Source organism: Canis aureus, chromosome 16 (assembly GCF_053574225.1).
Source record: "Canis aureus isolate CA01 chromosome 16, VMU_Caureus_v.1.0, whole genome shotgun sequence".
NCBI classification, from domain to species: Eukaryota; Metazoa; Chordata; class Mammalia; order Carnivora; family Canidae; genus Canis; species Canis aureus.
Window position 1 is genome coordinate 12,451,467 of NC_135626.1, and position 21,797 is coordinate 12,473,263.

Here is a 21,797-nt window from a genome sequence, read left to right on the forward strand (position 1 = left end):
GGTGTCCTCCTCAGGACATGCTGCTGGAGGCCAAGGGTGGGGGAGGGCAGGAGATGGCCCAGGTCATGGGGACCCGGGTGGGGGCAGGAGGTGGCCCAGGACAGGGTGCTCACAGGGCAGGTACACAGGGTCCTGGGATCCTGTAGAGCTTAGGGCCCTGGGTGGGAGTGGCTGTGTTCTTCCCCAGGCCCTTTCTGGGGGCGGCCAGGTAGGCTCCTGCCTAGAGCGGGCCCTCGAGCTCCCAGGCCCCAGGTGTGGGTGCCCAACCCCCTCAGCTGGGCTGCCTACCGCCCTCCCTCTGGCAGGGGAGCCCCTGCAGCCAGTCCTTGCTCACCCAGATCTGGGTGCTCTGGCTGCCTGCTCCCCTCACCCTGACCAGCTGCTACCCCTGCACCCTCGTGACTGTAGGGCCCCTTGACCTCGTTCTTGCCCGAGTTTTCAGGGACCTGTAGAGCAGCGTGGGGGTGGCAGGCCTGGGCTCTGCACTCTGTTCCTACAGCAAGAACATTGTGCCCCTGACCCTTTGGGACTAAGGTTGAGCCCCCTGTGTGGGATGGAACGTTCTGCTCTCCACCTGGTGGCAGGAGTGCTGCTGGGCTAGGGCTAGGGGGAGGCGCCTCAGGCCTCTGAGTGCTCCCAGGGGGCTGTGGAGCTGGGGGGCTCGAGTCAGAAAACGAAAAATCCCTGGGAGCTCGTGGACCCAGCAAGCCCAGCCCTTCCATCTTGTGCCCATGTCCCTTCCTGGGCTGGGACCCAGGTGCCCCCATGTTTGCTGGGCAGGATCTCAGGAGGGCCCCGCCCCTGCTCCGTCCACCTCTGAGCCCTCCAAGCCCTCCCGCTTATGCCTGTTCTGAGGAGGAAGGTGGAGGGCACACCCCTGGGGAGGGGCACCTGCTGAGTGGGCCCATAAGGAGGCGAGCATCTGAGTCAGTGGTGATCTCGGCCACTGGCTTCCTCTCTGCCCCTATGGGGATGGGGCGCTGGTGTGCCCTGTGGCTGGTGCTCACCCTGCTGGACGCCCTGAAGGGTCAGACCCCAAACACCAAGCCAGTCGCTGGCTCCGTCTTACAGAGCTTCAAGGAGGACCAGGTCTGGGGGTTGGAGGGAGGGTGACAAAGGCCACCAGGGGTCAAGTGCAGGAGGAAAGGGGAACTCTGAGCGCTGTGGGGGCCACAGGAGAGGGTGGGGAGGGGGACCCGAGACCGGGCAGGCCGGGCTGTGGACAGGCCTTCCTGGGTCAGCCGCTGTTCCGGGTGACCCCTGCTGGTCCCCAACACTGAGCACATCGAAGCCTGCTGAGGCTCCCGCTGGGCAAGGTCACCTGCCCCTGCCAGGCCCAGGCCCACGTCCACTCCTGCAGGAGGCCTCCCTGCAAGCTCAGCCTGGGCACCCTGCCTACGAGGGGCCTCGGGCTGCCCTGGACTCTGCCTACCATGGCTCCCACAGTTCCAGGGGGAGTGGTTTGTCATCGGCCTGGCAGGCAGCACCCACAGGAGGTCAGACAAGTTCCTGTTGAATTCATTCACGGCGACATTCGAGCGAAATGAAAACAGCCGCCTGCAAGTGTCCTATGCTATGACCCGGTGAGTGGGGGTCCCTGGCCTGGACCCCCGGCAGCTAATGGCTCTATGGCTCAGGTCCAGCATGGGCCCCAGCACCACAGTCTGCCCCAGGCCTCCGCTCAGGAGAGTCTGCACCTCACAGGGGTAGTACGTTAGCCTAGGCCGATGCTCTCCTGAGGGTGCTGATTCCAGAAAAGAGTGAGCGCCCTGTTCAGCCTGGCAGTGGCCTCTGACTGGGTCTTTTCGAATCACTGGGTTTTCTGGAGACAGGACCAGTTGCTGCATCCAGGGTGACAGGTGCTCTGTCAGTCTGCCTGGATGAAATGCCACCCCCTGGTGGGGAGCAAGTGGGGGGTCTTGGTGGACAGCCCCCTGGATGAGGTGGATGGTGGTACACTCCCACGCTGGGGGCCACCGAAACCTGAGGGCTCCCTGCCCACCTGCCCTGCTGTGGGGGCGGGGAGAGCTGGGAGCCCATCCAGTCAGGGCTCTTTGGCTCCAAGTAACATAACACAGGAACCTTAAGCGAGGCGGGCTTGTCGTGCAGACGGGGGGCAGATCGTGGGCGCTGAGAGCCTCCCCAGAGCCATCTTGGATTCCTGGGGGCCCCTGACTGACCTGGCTCCTGCCGGAAGTTGATTATTAGGGCACGTGGGGGACAGAGACCCCAGTGCATGTGCAGCTGGACCATGAAGCCTTCAGGATGGCCTCACCTCTCCCCTTGCAGGCCAGACACCCTTGGTTGCTTCTCAAAACAGCCTGGAGAGGCCCCCGCACTGCAGGGGGCTCACTGGGGTTCCCACATCGGACCTAGCTCAGCGAAGTTCAGGGCACCGGCCTGAGGCCCAGCCTGGCCCGCTCCATGCTCCCCGAGGGGACACTGTGGCCCGTTTTCTTGCCATTGCACATTTGGGGTCTATTCCAGGCTGAGGAGGAGTGGATGGTGGGTGGGTGGGCTGGGATGCAGGATGCACGCGGACGGGGGTAGAGCTCACACGTCCATCACTCCTGTAGGGGGGAACCACCCCGGGACACCCTCGAAGCCTCCTATCTGCTGGGCTATGCCCATGGCTTCTGACCAAAGTGTCCTCCAAACAAACAGCAGTGTTGTCTTGGGGGCCCATGTTGGGGCGGCACCTGAGAACAAGAAGGGAACCAGAGGTCTGGCCGGGTTCCAAAACCTTTCTGTGTGTCCATCCCTACCTCCACAGGGGCCACCGCTGTATCACATGGTCTTATGTGCTGATTCCAGCGGCACAGCCCGGGAGGTTCTCAGTGGATGGCGGTGAGGCCGAGAGGGTGACGGGTGGGAGGGAGGGGGATGGCCGGGTGGGGGGGCGCTGGTGGGCAGGCCCATGATGCTGTGCCTGTGCCCCCCTCCCCAGCATCGGGGGCAAACCCCGAGGAAGTCCAGGTGTATGACACTGACTACAATGTGTTCGCTCTGATGCTGTTCAGAAGGCAGTCAGGTGGCCAGAGCATCCTCAGGGTTAACCTGCTCTGTGAGTTCCCCACCCGGCTGCCACTGTCCAGCTGGTGGGAGCAGGAAGGGGAAGGAGGGCAGGGTGCCCAGCATCCCCACTCACCCTCAGGGGCTAAGGGCCATGCTCTGCTCCTCGGGCCCCAGGCAGGATGTGGATAATCCAGACCCGGGTGCTGGACAAATTTGTCTGCCTGGTCAGAGCTCTGGGCCTGTCGGACAACAACATCGTCTTCCCAGACCTGGCAGGTAACGGGCCCTCGGGGCACAGGGGCCTGCATCCACCAGGCCCCCCCCCCATGGGCCTCTGAAGCCCTGTGGGAGCCAACAGGGGAGCGTGGCCTGCCTTCAGGGTCTCCCTGTGGGGATCCTGCCAACCCAGAGGGTTCAACCAGAGCCCAAAGTGGGGGTTCTCATAATTCCTTGGTCTCTGTGCCCTCCATACCCCATCCTGGGCCACTTCCTGCCCCCCAAGTCCCCCCTCCTCTCCTGGGCCACCTCCTGCCCCACCAGGTCCCCCCTCCCATCCTGAGCCACCTGCCTTCCCCTCCTCCGGCTCTTTACATGTCGATGATCACGTGAGCACATAGTGGCACATATGGAACGTGCAGACAGGCGCACAGCCACAGTGCTCATATGTGCACGTGTCCTCACACACCCAGGTGTGCCCGTGTGTACACACCGGGAGATGTGTCTGTGCACCATGTTCACAAGCACAGGCATGTGAGCACTCACCTGCTTGGCTGCATGGAGTCCGGGCTGCGCGCCCCAGGTGGGCGTGTCTCTCAGCCACACTCACTCCCATCTCCCCTGTCAGACTGGTCTCCTCATCCCAATAACTGCTGAAGATGTGGCTGCTCCCCAGCGGAGGCCCCCTCACAGCCCAGCAGTGCTCTGCTTTCAGCGTGGAATAAACGCTCCGTGGTGGGATCCGGGAGTATGAGCCACTCTGACCTGGGGGCAAGTGGTGGGGGGCGGCCCCTCAGGGCACACTCACGCCACCCCCAGCCCACTCGGCCTGTCCACACCCCTGCCCCCCACCAGCTCCTGTTGCAGGTGTTTGTGGGTAGGACTAGGCCCCTCCCCTGCCCACACAGCCCGTGCTGTGTGTGTCCACAGGGCCTGCCCCCCACAACAGGACAGGAGTAGGCCTACCTACAAGTAGATGCCCCAGCCTGGAGGTTTAGCTTCCTGTTGGCAGTGGGGAGGTGGGAACAGCCTCCTGACCCTTACCCTGACTCCCACTGGGTGTAGAGGTTCTTTCTGTACTGGGGCCCCAGCTGTGTGCTCACAGCTGCCCCAGCCCAGACAGGACCAGTCCTCCTGAGTCTCCCCTCATCGGCCCCCAGGAGGTCCAGGCAGGGGAGCAGCAAGCCAAGCCCAGGCCCCGCAGGAACCTGGCCCCACCACAGATCAAAGAGCATCGGAGAGACCTCTTGCTCTGCACTGGATTGCACACTGGACCCCCCAGCCAGGGCCTGTCCCCCCTCCGGGCACTGGAACCCCCAGCCCGGGTATGTCCCCCCTCAGGGCACTGGACACCCCCAGCCTGGGGCTGTCCCTCCTCAGGGCATTGGAGCCCCCAGCCTGGACCTGTCCTCCCTTAGGGCACTGGACCCCCCAGCCTGGACCTGTCCTCCCTTAGGGCACTGAACCCCCTACACACACCCCAGGCTGGGCCTGCCCCCCCTTCAGGGCACTGGACCCCACACACACACACACCCTGGGTCACCTGGGTCTGTTCCCCCTCAGGGCACTGGATGCCCCCCCCAGCCTGAGCCTGTCCCCTGTCAGGGCAGGGTGGGAGGTGGGCTGTCCGTGGCCCTGGGTGCTGGGAGATTCCTGCCCAGGGACCCCCACTCTGGGTCCTGCACTTCCCCCACCCCCTGTCCACCAGAGTCGCACAAAGCCCCACACTGTGACAGAGACATGGGTGGCATCCTGGGGCTTCCCCTGGTCCTGGGGACCCAGTGCTGCATCTCAGGAGAGCCCTGCGGGCCCCAGAGCACAGCAAGCTGGCTCGTGCCCTGACCCAGGGGAGGCCAAGTGGGACCGCGGAGATCTGGGACCAGGTGGCCGGCCTCCTTGGGTGCATCTCCATCAGTGACCCTCCCCGGGGGGGTGTGGCCCCATGCCTACCTGGACAGAGGACTGGCTGTGGTGGTGGGGTAGGGTGGGGGTACAGACAGGCTACTGCCAGGGACACTGATACCCCGCTCGTGGCCTGAGCCCCCTTTCCACTAGTCTGGAGGGCAGGTGGTGATTTCGAGCGCTGGAACCACTGTGTACCTTCCCAGAGCTGCCTGGGGGCCGGGTGTGGCCGTGGACCCATTCCTCAGTGACACGTGGGACTCAAGACTCTGAAGGATGCCCCCGACTGCCCCAGCCCCTCTCCCAACCCTGCCATGAGCACAGCGGTCCCAGTCACCCCCGTGAGGGGACATTCCCTCTGCAGGATCAGCACCTGCCTGCCAGCCAAGTGTTGTCCAGCTGGCCCCTGGCTGGCTGCCCAGGACACCCCACAGGTCTGCCCCGAGCCTGCTGAGAGCAGATGCACCATGTGTCCCCACGTTCCGGGCGGCGTGGTCACCAGCCCATCCCTCGCACCAGTCAGTGTTGCGGGACCATCCCCTTCCTAGACAAGTGGAGAACTGTAAGGGGCAAGGGACTGGGATCCCAGGGCCTAGGGCACAGGCAGTTCCCCTGGGGCCCAGACCTTCTCCAGCTACCCCAGGGCCCTGGGCAGGTGGGTACATCGCTGGCACCTGAGCTCCTTGAGGTAGGAAGATGTGAGAGCACCACCTCCAGGGCGGGCCCAGGTCTGCAGCCGAACCTGCTGGGGGGTTGACCGTGGGGAGGGGGCTGGCAGTGGGGCCGGCAGGATGGCTGGAGAGCTGGGGACACAGCGCTGAGGGCTGGGCCACTGAGGGAGGGCCTGGTGGTGAGAGGGGTGGCAGGATGGGGCGGGAGGGGCGGTGTGCTGGGTCTCTGGCTGAGGCAGGTGCTCTTGCCCCACCTGGTGGGCTAACTCGTGGCTTTATTACATTGGTTTTCTCTTTATTACCTTGTAAACATTACTTTTCTGTTTTGTTTTTTTTTTTAACTCTCCTTAAGTATCCACTTCTGTGGCCTCGGCACCGTCTCCACGTCCCCAGGACCTGTGGGTCTTCCCAGACTGGACTCTGTCCTGTTAAACTCTATCCCCTCCCTCGCCGCACCCCCAGCCATGTCTGTGGATCTGGGGCCTCCTGGGAGTTCCCGCTCATACAGAATCTGTCCTCCTGTGCCGGCTTCTCTCTCTCAGCTCCATGTCTTCAGGTCCATCCCGTGCCAGGATTTCCTTCCTTTTAGGGCTGAGTGATGGTCCGTGGTGTCGTCTTGTTTATCTGAGTAGGCGCTCAGGTTGCTCCCACCCCTGGGCTGCTGTGAATGACACTGCGACCAACATGAATGTTCAGGTCTCTCTTCAAGACTATTTGTTTTTTTAGAGAATCTCAAGCTGACTCCACTTTGCATTTTTTATTAAAGATTTTATTTTCTTTAAAAAATAAAGTTGGGGGGGGGATCCCTGGGTGGCGCGGCGGTTTGGTGCCTGCCTTTGGCCCAGGGCGCAATCCTGGAGACCTGGGATGGAGTCCTGTGTCAAGCTCCCTGCGTGGAGCCTGCTTCTCCCTCTGCCTGTGTCTCTTGTCTCTCTCTCTCTCTCTCTCTCATGAATAAATAAATAAAATCTTTAAAAAATAAAAATAAAAAATAAAGATTTTATTTATTTATTCATGGGAGACAGAGAGAGAGAGAGAGGCAGAGGGAGAAGCAGGCTCCATGCAGGGAGCCCGACGTGGGACTCTATCCCGGGACTCCAAGATCACATCCTGGGCCAGAGGCAGGCGCTAAACCACTGAGCCACCCAGGGATCCCTCCACCTTGCATTCTTACGTAACTTTCCACTGCTCTTGGTGTCAGCCTGGAGGTAACGAGGTCACCCTCGAGTTACTAATGTCCAATATGAATTATCATGTTCCCCATCTTCTGGGCAATGTAATTATTACAACACTTTCCTTCCATCTGTACCCTCTGAGGTTTCATTCGATTTTTGTCATGTGTTTTGATTCTAACTATACTTGGCACCTGCAGGACGTACTGCAGGTGACCGAGACCACAATCACCAGGGTCTGTTGTGCTCTGTAGTCCATCCCATGTGGCTGTGCTCGAGTCAGTAGCACCATCCTTCTGGCTGAAGAGCATCCTTTCATATTTTTGTTTCATTGCAGGTCTGTTTGTGATCAATTCCTTTGGGTTTTATTTGTCTGAAAATTCCTTATTTAGTCTTTATTTCTAAAATATGAACTTAGGGGACCCCTGGGGAGCTCAGTCAGTGAAACGTCTGACTCTGGATTTAGGCTCAGGATGTGATCTCGGGATCATGAGATCGAACCCCGTGTCTTAGGCTCCCTGCTTCTCCTCTGCCTCCACCCCTCCCTGGCCCTGCTCAGTGTTCTTGCTCTCACGCTCTCATTCTCACGCTCTCTTTCTCCCTCTCAAAAAAAAAAAAATCTTAAAAAATAAAATAAAATACAAGCTTAGATCTGATGTGCACCAAACTGGACACGATTTCATCGTGTGCTTTGATGAGTTGGGACCAATGTAGACACCTGTGTAAACAGAACCCAATCAAGATGCAGAACATTCCATCATCCCAGAGAGCTCCTTGGTGACCCTTTGTGACTGGTCTCACCCCCACAGCCACAGACTGAATTCCATCTCCACGGAGGCACTTGGCCTGATCTGGGATTGCACAGCATGTAGCCTCTTGCATGTCACGCAGTCCTGGGGCCATCCCACCCCAGGTCACTCTCCGGTCAATGGATGGTTGCATCCACTTGTTTTTGTTGTTGTTGTTGTTGTTTTTAAGTAGGCTCAGCACAGAGCCCGATGCTGGGCTTGAACTCACGACCCTGAGATCAAGACGTGAGCTGAGATCAGGAGTCAGATGCTCCACCGACTGAGCCCCCCACCCCCCTGGCATCCCCTTCCCTTCTTGACCCCACGGCCCCACTGCAGGTAAAGCCTCCAGCCTGGAGTAGCTTGACAGACGAAAGAATGTGTCCCCAAGAGATGGTCCATAAATGGGATACCTGGGTGGCTCAGTCAGTGAAGCATCTGACCCTTGGATTCAGCTTAGGTCATGGTTTCATGGTTGTGGAATCAAGCCCCGCATCAGGGAGCCTGCTTGAGATTCTGTCCCTGCCACCCACCTTCTCTTGCAAATAAATAAATTAAAAAAAAATAGGGGTTCCTGAGTTGCTCAGTCACTGAAGCCTCAGCCTTTGGCTCAGGGCATGACCCCAGGGTCCTGGGATCCAGTTCTGCTTTGGGCTCGCCACAGGGAGCCTGCTTCTCCCTCTGCCTGTGTCTCTACCTCTTTCTGTGTCTCTCTTGAATAAATAAATACAATCTTAAAAAAAATTTGTTTAAATGTATGAATTCTGAAACATGATGAAAATGGCGTTGTTTGGGAGGAGGGAAAGGAATCCATCCACGTGACTTTGTCAAATTGAAGCTTTGCATTGTAATGTTGGCCGTAACCTCTAGAGCATATGTGTGTACAGATATACACACATCTATACACCCACACACGTACATGCACATACACAATACACACACTTGCAATATCCTACAGTAATAGGAGTGAAATAATAAACTGATGAAAAATAATCCAAAAGAGGTATCAAGATGGTGAGAACAGGTGGGGAAAATAAAAAGCACAAAATAAGATATATTTTATTTATATTATTTAACTCATTATTTAATACATTATTAGATTAAATAAAGTTAGCTAAATACACAGCTTGAGAAGCCTGATCAGACAGGATTTTTTTTTAAAGATTTTATTTATTTATTCATGACAGTCATAGAGAGAGAGAGAGAGAGAGAGAGAGGCAGAGACATAGGCAGAGGGAGAAGCAGGCTCCAAGCAGAGAGCCCGATGTGGGACTCGATCCCAGGTCTCCAGGATCGCGCCCTGGGCCAAAGGCAAGGGCTAAACCGCTGCGCCACCCGGGGATCCCTCAGACAGGATTTTTTAAAGAATCATATGCTGTTTTAGAAGAGAAACATCCCCCCCCCAAAAAAAAGAAGAGAAACATTTACAATGTAAGGATACAGACATGCTAGGTTGTTTTGTAATGATAGTAGGCTCAGTCCATCAAGAACACTAAGAATTTTTAATTATTTTTTCTTAGATTTTATTTATTTATTCATGAGAGACATAGGGAGAGGCAGAGACACAGGCAGAGGGAGAAGCAGGCTCCCTGTGGGGAGCCTGATGAAGGACTTGATCCCAGAACCCCAAGATCACACCTTAAGCCGAAGGCAGACACCACTGAGCCACCCCAGCGTCCCAAGAATTTTAAATGTGTGTGTGACTAATAACAATGGTCTCAGAGGGGCAGCCCCAGTGGCGCAGTGGTTTGGTGCCACCTGCAGCCCGGGGTGTGATCCTGGAGACCCCCGATTGAGTCCCTCGTCGGGTTCCCTGCATGGGGCCTGCTTCTCCCTCTGCCTGTGTCTCTGCCTCTCTCTCTCTGTCTCAATGAATAAATAAAATCTTTAAACAAAACAAAACAAAACAAAAAAACCCAATGGTCTCAGAATAACCAAAGCAAAAAATGGAACCACAAGGAGAGACAACCCTGCCATTGTTCAGAGAGAGTTTCATACACCGCCTCAGGAAATACCAGTCCATGCTGGGGGCAAAGGGTAAAGACGGGCAAGGGGGCACAGGCCCAATGACAGGGCAAAGGTGGAGGGGTACCAGGGAGGACAGAGCCTGGGAGCCAGGCAGCAGGGCTGGGATGATCTCAGAGGCCTCAGGGATGAGGGCGGTGTGCAGGGCTGAGCAGGCTGGGCTCATCTGGGGTACCCGCCCAGGACAGCGTCACCACAGGGCCTGGCAGGGTCCCTGGCTGGACCGTGCAGCTGGCCCCGGCTCTGGGCCATGTGACCACGGGAGCAAACCTCCCGTCCACCCCAGGAGCCTGTGGCCATCTGGGTCTGTTGGGCTCCGGAGCAGACCCTGGGGGCTTCCAGAGCTGGCCCTGCTTGTTTCTGAGGAGGGGAGGGAGCAGGAGGGTGGGCTGGCCCAAGGGGCCGGCCATCCTGGGGTGTAGGGAAGGACTCTTCCTGAGTGTGTGAGCTTCTGTGTGTCTGAGACCCCTCTGCAGGGAGAGAAGGGGGTGAAGCTGGTGTGGGGGGTGGTCTGGGAAGGGGCGAGGGCCCAGGAGCAGGGCTGAGTGAGGACCCCGGGGCTGGCTGCCCCCACATGGGGCTGATGGGGTGAGGGGCCCTGCTCCCCCAGCTGCCCCCATGTGGGAGCTGGGGGAAGGTGCAGTTCCCGGGAGTGTGAAGTCTCACAGCCTTCCCTGCCCAGCACCCGAGATCACCCCAGAGCACCCTAGAGCACCCTAGAGGGATGACACTCCACCCCCCGCCGCTGCTGGACCCACTAGAGAAAGCTTTTGAGGCTAGCGTGCCCCATGGCCAGAGCTCAGTCTGCCGTGTCCCAGGGCTGGGCGTCAGGGTGTCCAGCATCACCCACCACCCGTGGTCCCAAGGAGGCAGGGGCTCCCCTCCAGGGGCTCCCCCCCAGGCAGCCACTTGGAGCCCACCTCTGACATCCTCCAAGTACTGGAAATGGGAGTGGGGCTTGGGGAGGGAGGCAGGCCATTGGCTTGGCCACCGTGGGACCAGCATGGGCAGCTTGCCGCCCACCTCCCTTCCCTGGTGAGGAAGCTATTGGTGGGGAGACAGAGCCATCACCCTCACCGGGCACGCGCAAAGGTGCGTGCTCCGTCACACCTGTTGGGAAACACGCCGCCTCTTCTGTTTCCTCTGAAAGTTCTCCCTCGGTGTGCACGGCCCTACCAGCCAGGAATGCTCTGGCAGAAAACGATTTTGTTTTGAAGGAAGTTATTGGAGTTCTTGGGTCTGTGTGGATTAACTGGGAGTTGGATTGTTTCCACCCTATGAGTTGCTGGTGCTCTGAGACCCTGGACAGCAGATGTCCCTGGAGCCTCTGTCCCCTGGCTCCGTCCTCACTGGGGAGGGCCACAGGCTGCCCCAGGGCTACTGGCTGGGAAGCTGGGGGGCAGTGGGGATCTGTCCCCAGAAGCAGAGTCCATTCTTGGGGTTTGGGGCAAGGGGTACAACTGCCCTTGTCTCTTGTCTCTTCCCCACGCACCCCTTGCCCTATGTCTCTGGGGCCCACCTCTGGCTTCACTTCCTAGGAAGCCCTCAGGGGCTGAGGGGGAGTGCCCGGTGCACCCCCAGGCCCCACAGCACCTCGCTGTGGTGATCTCCGGGCCCCACCGGCCTGGCCCGGCTGCCCCCACCCTGGGCCAAGGGCGCCCGAGAGGCTCCGCCCACAGCCACATGGGGATGGCCACACAGGGCTGTGGCTGAACCAGAGGGCAGGCTGGAGCAGGGCAGGCGGGGTGTGGGCAGCGTGGGCACAGGGACGTGTGGGGAGGTGCAGCACTTTTGCTTCCCCTGGGTGCTGGTTTTGCAGATAAAGATGCTCAGAGCCCTGACCTGTGGCAGACCTGTTTGTGGGGATGGGGAGGGGGCTCAGTGACGTGGGGACAAAGCACCCCCATGCCTGAGTAGAGGCTGGGAACTGGCCCAGGCTTGGTTCGGAGCCAGGGGGAAGGGAGGGAAGGACCAGCCCCCACGGCCCTACAGCCCTGTCTGGGCAGAGATGAGGGTCCCCCCCAGCCCAGAGGTTGGCCCCCACCAACATTGCTGCCTTTGCATGGAGGCCACGGTCTGCATTTGGCTCACAGCCTCCCCCTGGGTGCTGCCCCCCTCCTGCCCTGCCCTGGGGAGCCCGGGCCCAGGAGCCCTCCTCCCCAGCAAGAGTCGGAGGCTAGGGAGGTTGCCCTGAGCCTGGCAGGGATGGGCGACCTTGGCCGTGGCGGCCCCTCCCAGCACGCCCGCCCGGCTGCTGCAGAAATGGGGTCTTTCTGGAGGATGGTGCCCTGGGGCCTTCAGAGGCTGAGCCCCGCCCATGGACACCTGCCACCTGGCAGGACCCTCCCTAGAGCCACCCCGCAGCTGTCCACCAGCCTGGGTCACTCAAGGGAGAAGCCAACAACCCATCCCCTTGCCCCCCGGCAAAGCTCTTCCCTGCATCTGGCCAGGTAGGGGCAGTCACCCACACACTCCAAGGGCTTGGCTTACCCCCGGGGGTACCCACACTACCTCTGCCCGAACCCTGCCAACCAGAAGCCCCCATAGTCACTGACCCTACTGAGCACGGTCCTACCCGATGCCTCGGAGACCTGGGAGCTGGTGGCCCAGCTGTGGTAGAGCTGGGCAAAGCCCCGGGCCCAGATCTCAGCCATGCAAAACCAGGCCCGCTTGGGGTCCCGTATTCCTGTCCATCTCCCTGCTTCACCCCTTTTCTGGCCTGGCTTCATCTGGGGCCGAACCTCCATCCCCCATGGCCAGGCAAAGTCCCAGGCACAGCTATCTCGGGGCCTCAAGGAGGGCTGGGCCCTGTGACCAGTGTTCTCAAACAGAGAAGGCTGAGTGTCTGTCTGGAAGTGGGCACACCTGCCTGGCCTCTGACCCCTGTGACAGCCTCCCCTGGGCGCCCCCTCCCCGCCACAGCTCCGTGACCCCTGGGCACAGTCAGCCCCTCCCTGTCTCGATTCTGTCACCACCCGTGACCTGGCTTTCTGGCTCCAGGCCCAGGAGGGGACAGCTACCCCTAGGGCCCCAGTAGGGCAGGCCCAGCCCCACTGCCTCCCACACATGCTCCTTTCCTGCTCCCACCCAGCCAAGAAAGCGGCCATTCCCAGCCTCCTAACTCCCCGGCCCCTCCAGACTCACCAGCCTGGTGGCTGGGGGTCCCCCAGTGTCCTGTCTCTGTGCTCCCAGAGCAAGCCCGACCTGGGTCCCCTGGACCCACTGCTGTCCCTCCCAAGGTGGCCTCCATGACAGCAGGTCACCATCCTAGGCCTGCCCCCGCCCAGAGGGAGCCCAGCTGGTCCCAGGGTAGGACAGGAGTCTGCAAGGTCAAGACCTCTGGCAGGGACACCTGGAGGCCGGGTGCATCATCCGGGGGGGCAGGTGCACGCAAGGGGGGGGGGTCATCCCCAGCAACAGCCTGGCTCCTTCTGGAATTCTGGGCTCGTGTGGCGCTGGGCTTGGGGGGACCTGGGAAAATAGTGGACATAGTGGCTCCAGGACCAGCGGCTGTCAGACTGGACCGTTCCCACTGCCTATCAAGGCCTCGTTGTGCCCTGTCCCCTGAGGCACATCTGTCCCCACCGCCTCCCCTGTTAGAAATAAACACTCAGTGCCAGGAGGAGCCAGCATGACCACCAGATGACCCACAGGCTGGGCAACGGCCACAGGCCAGGCCGTGGGTGGCTCCCAAAACACCCCCGTTCTAGCCCCGGGCAGGAGCGGGATGTCCTTGCCAATGTCCTCACTTAACCCTCCGTGGCCCTCGCCCCGGGCTGGGGGGCCAACCAAGCCACCTTCCCGCATACCATCCAGATGGTGTCCACAGGACCCGGCCAGGAGCCTGGGGACAGGAGCATGCAGGAACCGCCGAGTGCTTCCTGGGGCACCAAGATGGGGGCCTGCAACCAAGGTGCCTGTGGCCCAGCCCCACAGGGCCTGGAGCACTCCCAGCCCTGCTCGGTGCCCACCCCATTGCTGGCCCTGCTCAGTCACCTTGGGTCCCCAGGGAAAGGCGGCAGCACCCCTGTCAGGGGCCGGCTTAAGCCAAAGGCCAGGGACACAGGGCCCAGGCCTCAGGAGCAGGAGGTCCTGCAGCCACCTGGGTCAGCCCTACACAGCCAGGTCACAGAGCCGAGAAAACTTCCAAAATCAGGAAACTGCGCTGGAGTCCCTCTGCACAAAACTGTCCTCTTAGGAGAAGGAAGGATGCCCAGGGCAGCCTCTGGGGGCCCAAAAGGGCCCATCTGGTGATGCCCCAGGGCACATGGGGTCCAGCTGCCTGGAGACCTCTCCCCCCCTGGCCCTCCAACAGGCCAAAGCATACCCCCACCACTCACCGCCTGGCTGAACCCTTCTGGAAGGGTGACCATCTGCCCTAGTCACCCCAATGCTGAGTGTCACGGCTCTGGGAGGCGGCAGGCGTGGAGCATGGTGGAGGGGGCAGGCCTGTCTCCTCCATGGCCTGCCGACCCCAGCCCGGAGCAAAGCGGCTTCAGGCCCTCTGCCCTTGCAGAGGTGGCCCTAGCCCCGGCTTCCTGCTGGCCAGGAGTGGCCTCAGCTTTCCCAGACCATCTTTGGGCCCCCCCAGGCCTCATCCTGGGGGCACAGCCCCACCCGGGTGCTCCACTGGAGAGCTGCTCTTCCATTTAATGAGGCCTCGGGACTCGAGTGTTCCCGCAGAAGATCCACCCTGGGGCCCACAGACACCTCCCCGGCCCGCATGGGTCCTGGCCCTGTCCTCTCTGTGTTGACACCGGGCACCCTGGCTGCTGTCTTTCCCAGGGTGGCCCTGGGGGTCGGGCTGGTCTGGGGAGGCTGCTGAACTGGTTGCCCCTGCTACACCTGCCCTGCTACTGTTAGGCTGCAGACCTAGCTCCCACCCCATTGGGTCCCAGTGCCCCACCCCAGACATCAACCACACTGCCCCAACTCTGGCCGGTGCTGGCTCCTGGCAACCGGTAAAGGCGCCCCCCCCATTCCGGCCCCCAGAGATGCACTGACTCAGGCTGGGGAAGGCTGAGCAGGGACGAGCAGCTTCTCATGGGCTGAGGGCACTGCCTCATCCCTGCTTAAATACTCAGGGGGCCCACCAGCCAGAGTCTTCAACACCTTCCATGGGGGAGCATCTTGGGGTCGAGGGCACCCCGGAGCAGGGGTTGAAGGGGTAGGGTGGGGTCCAGTGGGGCTGCCCCTGCCCACCAGCTCAGGGACCCCTCCAAGCCCCTCCAAGCCCCCTCCCTCAGACTGGAGGGAGCTGACTGCCAAGCAGAGGGTGAGGGAGCACATGAGCCCCCTGAGGCTGGAGGACACTGTCTGCCTCAGGTCAGCCCTGGAGAGCCACCATCTGTGGGGGACACTATACCTGACTGGGAGGCCAGAGGTAGGGCAAAAGCCTCGACGGTTGCTCAAAGGTGAGGCCAACACCTTACAGGTGTGTGGCCCAGAGCCACTGGGGTCCAGAGGCCTTCCCGCCTCCTCCATCCTTGGGCACGTGCCCATCAATCCCCCACGCCCGGCCACGGGCCCAGGAGCTGGGCAGCTAAGTCGCTGGCGTGGGTCTTTGCCCCCTAGGCCTAGTGGAAGGCAGGGCCTGACCTGAGGTAGAGGACACCCAGGTCAGTCCCCGGGGGTCTCTCCCTGCGCAAGGTCCTGGCACAGGCTCCGTGTCCCGCCCTCGGGGGTCAGGAACACGCTGCCAGCTGCCCCCCACTCTGTCCCTCTGAGAGCCATGGAGCAGTGTGGGTTGGCCAGACTGGGCGTGTCTGCTTTCAGCGGGTGCCAGGAGGGGCCCCCACAGCCAGCATCCATCCCGCACGTCCACACCCCCATCCCCCATCCTCACATTAGCTGAGCAGAGGCCCCTTAGGGGAGGGAGGACTGGGCCCAGCTCAGGGCTGCTGACCACACAGGCCCAGCTCAGACAGTGCGGGGGAGGGAGGGCAGGGGCGTCCTGTGACCGCAGGAAGGAGGGAGGGAAGGAGGGAGGGACAGCTCCAGGACGCCCCCTCCCACCTCTCCAGCCACCATTGTGCAGTCCAAGGGGGTGGAGAAAAGGGGCTGACATCCCACAGGGAGCCCGCAGCAGTCAGATCCGACCTGGACCCCATAGAGGATGAGTCACTGCTCAGTGTCTCCTTGTACACCTGCAGAATCCTGGGACACCCATTTCCTGAGCCCCAAAATTGGGCCTCAGACCTTCTGGCTGAGCCAGGCCAGGCCCCTACCTGCCCCACCTCTGCTCAGGGTCCCCCTGAAGGAAGGATGGGTAAGGGCCTGGGGGCACCCATTGGAGGGCCTCAGGGCGCCTGGAGCAGAGGGACAGAGGGGCCCAGCTCTGCCCAGAGGCCGAAGGAAGCCCCCACCTTGGGCACAGAGACGCTCCTGGGAGCGGATTATCCCTAGAGCTAGGGGGTCATGCTCTCCTGATTCCCAGGGCCTACAAGGTGGGAGCATCCTCACTCCCTCTGCAGAGATGGGGAAGCTGAGGTTCAGGAGGGCCACCTGTCCTGCCAAACTGGGTCACCATGGTCAGAGGGAGCTGCTCCCTCAACCACCAGTGTGGCTGCCACAGCCAGAGCTCCTGGTGACCCACAGGGCAGTGACCATGCTGGCAGGGTCTCAGCACTGCAGCAGGAATGGGATGGCCAGTGGCCGTGGGGCTCCTGGTCAGAGGATAGGTGCTGGGCGCGGCACTGAGAGAGGTTGTCAGATACCGCGGGGTGGGGCGGGGGAGGAGGGAGGGCAGTGCAGGGAGGGCCCCCCATGGGGCAGGGTCTGGCAGCGTCCCGGGGGCCCAGAGCCGCAGGCCGGCCAGGGCCACCTTATGAGGGGCTCCTGTGACCACGGGCAGGCCCGGAGGCATGGGACTCGTGGCCCCCACCTTGCCTGAGGGGTCGCCCATCTCTTGTCACCCGCCACCCTTTCGGGGTCCCAGGCAATGAGCTCAGTGTCTGGTGTGAGGACCCTCATCCCGTTTCCAGCCCAGCAGGTGCTCTGGGAGGAGCATGTGCAATATGCCCACAGGGCAGGGGCTCCTTCCCCCCGGGAAGGCTCAGGTGCTGCGTGGGGGCCATGGGCACTTGACGGCACCCCTGCAGGAGTCACCCCACCCTCAGGAACCCGGGGCCGCCCACGAGAAGGGGCTGGGGTCAGGCCTGTGCTCCACAGCAGAATGACCACAGGGGGACCAAGCGAGGGGGTCCCAAACCACAGAGCAGTGCCGTCTTCCCCGCGCCCCTGGACCTCATCCACAGCCACATCACCCTCCCTGCCCATTCTGACGGCCCCAGGGGAGGAGGGACACAGAGACATCCGGCCTTCTGCTGCCCACTAGGGACATGGAGGAGGAGGGGCATGGTCCCTGGTGCTGGGTCTGAGGGCCAGACATGGGGGCTCCCAAAAGCTGCTCTGTCCTTTTGAGGACCTTGTCCCACCAGGGTCTGGGGACTCCTGGGGGTCAGGCCGCAGGTGCCCCTCCTGGCAGGTTAGCCCAGCCTGCCCAGGTCAGAGCTATTCGGGCAGCCTCTGAGAGGGCCTCATGCCTCCCCCTAGGTCATCTCTGAACAGCCAGAGACCAGGGCTGCCAGGAACCTAGCTTCTGGGTGGGACAGGAACCTGCACCCCCTGTGTGGGCTGGGCCTGCATCTGCAGATGAGTGCCCCCTGACCCCCCAACCACAGCTAGAGCACCTCTGTGTCTGCACCCTACACGGGAACTTGTTCCTCTTCTGTGTCCCCCTCTCAGGGTCAGAGGCCAGACTCCTCGCCTCCTGCCTCAGAGCCAGGGACCCCACGCAGCCCCGTGTGGAGGCCCTGCCATCCCAGGATGACCTCGGGTTGAAGCCAGGGACAGGTGCATCTGTGAGATCTAAGTGGGGCCCAGGACCTCAGAGACAGCTGGTCTGCCCAGTGAGGCCAGGGGAGGGGGAGGCAGTCCTCCTTGGAAGATGGGGCCCCAAGGCCCCGAGGCCCCGAGGTCCCAGCTGGCAGGGACATGTGGTGTGAGTGGTTCTGACTCAGGTAACAGCCTGAGTCCAGACTGTGGGCAGGACCAGCATAGCTGGAACCACACAGATGGTGGGCCTGTGCCCAAGGCTGGGGGCCCCAGGGTGGGGAGGGTACCCAGGGGGCACCAGCTCCAGAGCCCCTGCAGTTGATTGTGGGGGAAGCTGTGCCCCACACGCCTGGCTTGGGCCCCACTCCCGGGGCAGATCTAGTTACCTTAGTTACCTGGGCCCGACTCTGCCGTCACCATCCAGGCCTTTCAGGACCAAACTCATACAGTGCAAATAGGGCCTGTCCCCTCCCAGGGTCACAGCTCAGGGAGAGATTGATGGTAGGGCTTGTGTGTATGGTCCCAAACCCAGGTAAGAAGTGACCAGAGGTCCCAGGCCAGGCAGCATGGAGGCATACGCTCCCCCCACTCCCCAGGGCTGCTGGGATGAGCCTTTGGGACTGGAGAGAGGACCAGCTGCAGGAGCCTGGGCCTGACCCCTGCCCTCTCTCGGCCCAGGTGGCAGGGCCCGGGCGGATGCCTGTCAGAGCCTCTTACATAAGCAGCCCTGTGGGGGGCGAGGCTGCAGCTGGGCTCCACCGGGCTGTCCTCCCCCAGCATCACGAGCCTCCAGTGGGCTGTCCTTGGGCCTTGGGTGGAGGCCAAGTCAGGCCCATAAATAGGGGTCTCTCCAGCAGCCTCTGCTCCTCCTGCTGGCCTCCCTCACTCTGCCTGCACTGCTGGCCTCGCGCCCTGGTCACACACTCAGCTCCAGGACAATGGGTGCTCTCTGCACGCTGTGGCTGGGGCTGGTCCTGCTGGGGGTGCTTGGAGCCCTGCAGACGTCGGCCCAGGCCCAGGTGTCCCTGCAGCCCAACTTCCAACAGGATAAGGTGAGGGGCTCCGGGGCCCAGTCCCGCCCGAGGCACAGTGCCCTGTCGGGGGAGGGGTTGCTTTCTGTGGCCAACCGACCTGGGAAGAGGAGAGCTGAGCTGGAGGAGGAGGCGCGGGAGAACTTCACCCTCCCTGGTCCCTCAGCAATGCCCCCCCCCGGAGCAGGGCCACTGAACCCCGACCGAGGCAGGGCAGCACCTGTGTCCGTGGGCGCGCACAAGGCACGTGCGGACACGCGGGCCGCACCCCCGCCTCCGTCACCCAAACACGGTTGTCGTCCAAGCCCACGACGCCCAGAGATAATCAGGGACACATTCCACACCTGAGTCCCAGGACAGCCAGTGCGCGAGTGCGCGATGGGGATGGGCGACCGGGAGGCCCCCAGGATCGGTACGCGCAGGGCCGCGCCCCTCCCCCCCGCGCCCCACCCCGAGCTTTTCAGGCGCCGCCCACCGCCGGGGGGTGGGGGGGCCAAGCACCCTCCGCCCCTGTAGGGACGGTCCGGGCGCCCTCTGCCGCCAGTTCCCGCCACCGAACCAGCGGGGCCGGCGCGCAGGGGTGGGCGATGGGGGTGAGCGTGGGGCGTGACGGTCCTCCAGGGCGCGGGGCGGGGGCGGGCCCTGCCGGGGGCAGGAGGGGCAGGGCGGGGGCGCGGCAAGAGGCGCGGGGCGGGAGCAGGAGCGCCCCCTACCCAGGCCCTCCCGGGAGGGTCCTGGCCGACCCGGGCGGGGTCCGTTGGCCGCAGTTCCTGGGGCGCTGGTTCACCTCGGGCCTCGCCTCCAACTCGAGCTGGTTCCGGGAGAAGAAGAACGTGCTGTCCATGTGTATGTCAGTGGTGGCCCCGACCGCAGACGGAGGCCTCAACCTCACCTCCACCTTCCTCAGGTGGGACTGTGGGCCGGGCTTCTGGGGCCCCGAGCTCCCCGCCCCCGGCCCGGCCCCTGACCCCGGCCCCTTTGGTGACCCGCCCACAGGAAAGACCAGTGTGAGACTCGAACCCTGCTCCTACGGCCGGCGGGAACCCCGGGCTGCTACAGCTACACGAGTCCCCGTGAGTGGGGTCACCTCCAGGGACCCCTGGGTCCAGCCCTGGGCCCAGCAGTACGTGGGGCAGGCTGGCGGCCACTCCACCAAGGCCAGCTAGTCCCGGGTGTGCCTGGAGCTGCCCCAGGCTCAGGGCTGGGGGACCACGAACCCTCCCTTGGGGCGCTGGATCCTCTTTGCAGCAACGTCCAGGCCTCTCCCTGCCCCCCCCCATGGTGGTATGTCCCCAGGCTCAGTGCACAGGGGCAGCCCCCAGCCCCCCACTCCTCTGCCCAGTTTTCCACCCCGGGGCCAGGCCAAGGGCCTCTTCCCACCCCACTCCACCATTTACCCCCTTCCTTGGGAATGGCTTCCCACTAGGGAATCTTTCCTCTTCCCAGTTCTGGCTGAGGGGTTTGTGGCTGCACCAGGAGCCCCTAGTTTCCGAGAAGCCCCTAGATCCTGTGTGTCTGCCACGCCCCCAGGACCAGGACTTCTGGTTTGAGGACACTGGACCCTGCAGAGTGCAGGGGCTGTGGGGGCAGGAAGCTGGGGGCTTCCCCAGTGGGGGGGGCCTCCCTGGCTCCTTCCCACAGCCTGCCCAGGGAGAGAACACCTCCTCCCATGCAGAGGTGGGCCGGAGGTTTGGGCGCAGGGTCCCCAACCAGGATTCTGTCCTGCATTCCCAGACTGGGGCAGTACCCACGACGTGTGGGTGGTAGCCACCAACTACGAGGAGTACGCGCTTCTCTACACCGCAGGCAGCAAAGGCCTCGGCCAGGACTTCCACATGGCCACTCTCTACAGTACGCACCCCCCACGCCAGGGCCTCACAGTCTGGCCTCACAGATGGCTGTCTGGGATGGGGGGGCGCCCCAAGCTGCGGAGGCGGGGGCAGTGGAGAACTCCCCCAGCTGAGACCAGTGGCTTCTCCTTCCCGCACCAGGCCGCACCCAGACCCCAAAGGCCGAGATAAAGGAGAAATTCAGCACCTTTGCCAAGACCCAGGGCTTCACAGAGGATGCCATTGTCTTCCTGCCACAGACTGGTGAGGGGGGTGCTGCTAATCTGTGGGGAGGGATTAAGGTCAGATTTGAGGCAGACAGTCTCCTGATTTGGGGGGAGCCAAGGGGTGTAGTTCATCCGGCCAGACCGCCCACTGCCCACTGACTGGCACACTGTGGCCTCCGGAGCGGGGCAGTCTGTCCTCACCCTGTAACCTTGGCCTGCAACCCCTGGGTGGAGTACAAGAAGGAACACCCCCACCTGCCTCCCCAGTTTCACCAGGCAGTCTGGGGTGGGGTGCACGGGCCTTCCCTAAGGCCTGCTTGGGGCTCAGATGGGGACAGAACCCCCTCTTTGTGCAGAGGAAGGGAGAGAGTGATGAAGTGTGATGGATCAGCAGTGTTGGGGGGACTCGATTAGACCCAATTTCTGGGGCTGCAGGGAGGGGGCAGGTAGCCTAGGTAGGAAGGAGGCCAGGACTGGGGCGCTGACTAGGGCCCACGGGACTCTTTCTTGGCAGATAAATGCATGGAGGAGAACAAGTAGGTGAGTGTGGTGGGCTGTGGGCTGGCTTCAGCCAGCAGTCCCCACCTGCACCTGCCCACCCCCACCCCATGATGCAAGGGTGGGCCCAGGCACATGGGGCTTCCCAGGGTTGGGGCTCCACTGGGGTTTATGAGATTCCTGGGAGCAAGAGGAGCTGGAGGCGGGTGGGGTTGATGGGAAGGGAGGATTTTGGAGGGGTTCACTCCCCTGTGGCCTGGAGCCGTGAGGAATCTGGGGACCCTGGGGCCGGGAGGGCAGTGTGGCCTGCCCCATTCACTGGTCCCGCACTCTCTGCCAGGTGACCGCCGCCCCAGGACCTGGCCGTCCTGCACTGCTCTGCTCTTTCCTCTGAGACCCCCAGGACCCTGGCCCTGGTGCCTCCCTGCCCCCACCCTTGCCCCCTCAGGCTTTCTCCTGGCTCTGAGAATAAACTCCGGAAGCAAATCAACTGTCCAGCTCTGGCCCGTCTGTCCTGCGCTCCTCACTGCCTGGGCCCTGGCTCTGGGTTGCTCCCTGGGGACCTGACCACACCCCCACTCACTTTG

The 21,797-nt window shown here is 62.3% G+C and overlaps 2 protein-coding genes across 8 annotated transcripts; both read left to right on the forward strand.

The window, feature by feature from the left end:
- The first annotated feature begins 598 nt into the window (after window positions 1-598).
- On the forward strand, window positions 599-6,771 carry LCN12 (lipocalin 12). Of its 7 annotated transcripts, none has more exons than XM_077851484.1 (7): window positions 619-1,089; window positions 1,447-1,583; window positions 2,774-2,847; window positions 2,948-3,064; window positions 3,190-3,291; window positions 4,392-4,556; window positions 5,287-5,960. In XM_077851484.1, the coding sequence occupies exons 1-7, from the start codon at window positions 766-768 to the stop codon at window positions 5,382-5,384; spliced, it is 1,017 nt and encodes a 338-aa protein (XP_077707610.1). In that variant the 5' UTR covers window positions 619-765; the 3' UTR covers window positions 5,385-5,960. The 7 variants fall into 7 exon arrangements, 6 of the variants coding, with proteins under 6 accessions (XP_077707612.1, XP_077707609.1, XP_077707610.1 ...); XM_077851485.1 differs by lacking the exon at window positions 5,287-5,960 and adding an exon at window positions 6,157-6,771 and having other exon boundaries at window positions 631-1,089; XR_013354032.1 differs by lacking the exon at window positions 5,287-5,960 and adding an exon at window positions 3,860-3,979 and having other exon boundaries at window positions 661-1,089; window positions 4,392-4,528.
- An 11,705-nt stretch (window positions 6,772-18,476) lies between these two features.
- On the forward strand, window positions 18,477-21,700 carry PTGDS (prostaglandin D2 synthase). The gene is made up of 7 exons (XM_077851501.1): window positions 18,477-18,677; window positions 19,424-19,563; window positions 19,653-19,729; window positions 20,391-20,507; window positions 20,648-20,749; window positions 21,227-21,252; window positions 21,551-21,700. Exons 1-6 carry the CDS (start codon window positions 18,564-18,566, stop codon window positions 21,250-21,252), a joined length of 576 nt encoding a protein of 191 aa, XP_077707627.1. The 5' UTR covers window positions 18,477-18,563; the 3' UTR covers window positions 21,551-21,700.
- The last annotated feature ends 97 nt before the right edge of the window (window positions 21,701-21,797 follow it).

Bases quoted from the DNA above. Each gene is read 5' to 3' on its own strand.
- LCN12 (XM_077851483.1), top strand. From the start codon at position 766: ATGTTTGCTGGGCAGGATCTCAGGAGGGCCCCGCCCCTGCTCCGTCCA. The intron at 1,090-1,446 runs GTCTGGGGGTTG...TGGCTCCCACAG, and splicing joins AGAGCTTCAAGGAGGACCAG to TTCCAGGGGGAGTGGTTTGT. The intron at 3,292-4,391 runs GTAACGGGCCCT...ATCGGCCCCCAG, and splicing joins CGTCTTCCCAGACCTGGCAG to GAGGTCCAGGCAGGGGAGCA.
- PTGDS (XM_077851501.1), top strand. From the start codon at position 18,564: ATGGGTGCTCTCTGCACGCTGTGGCTGGGGCTGGTCCTGCTGGGGGTG. The intron at 19,564-19,652 runs GTGGGACTGTGG...ACCCGCCCACAG, and splicing joins CTCACCTCCACCTTCCTCAG to GAAAGACCAGTGTGAGACTC. The intron at 19,730-20,390 runs GTGAGTGGGGTC...CTGCATTCCCAG, and splicing joins CTACAGCTACACGAGTCCCC to ACTGGGGCAGTACCCACGAC.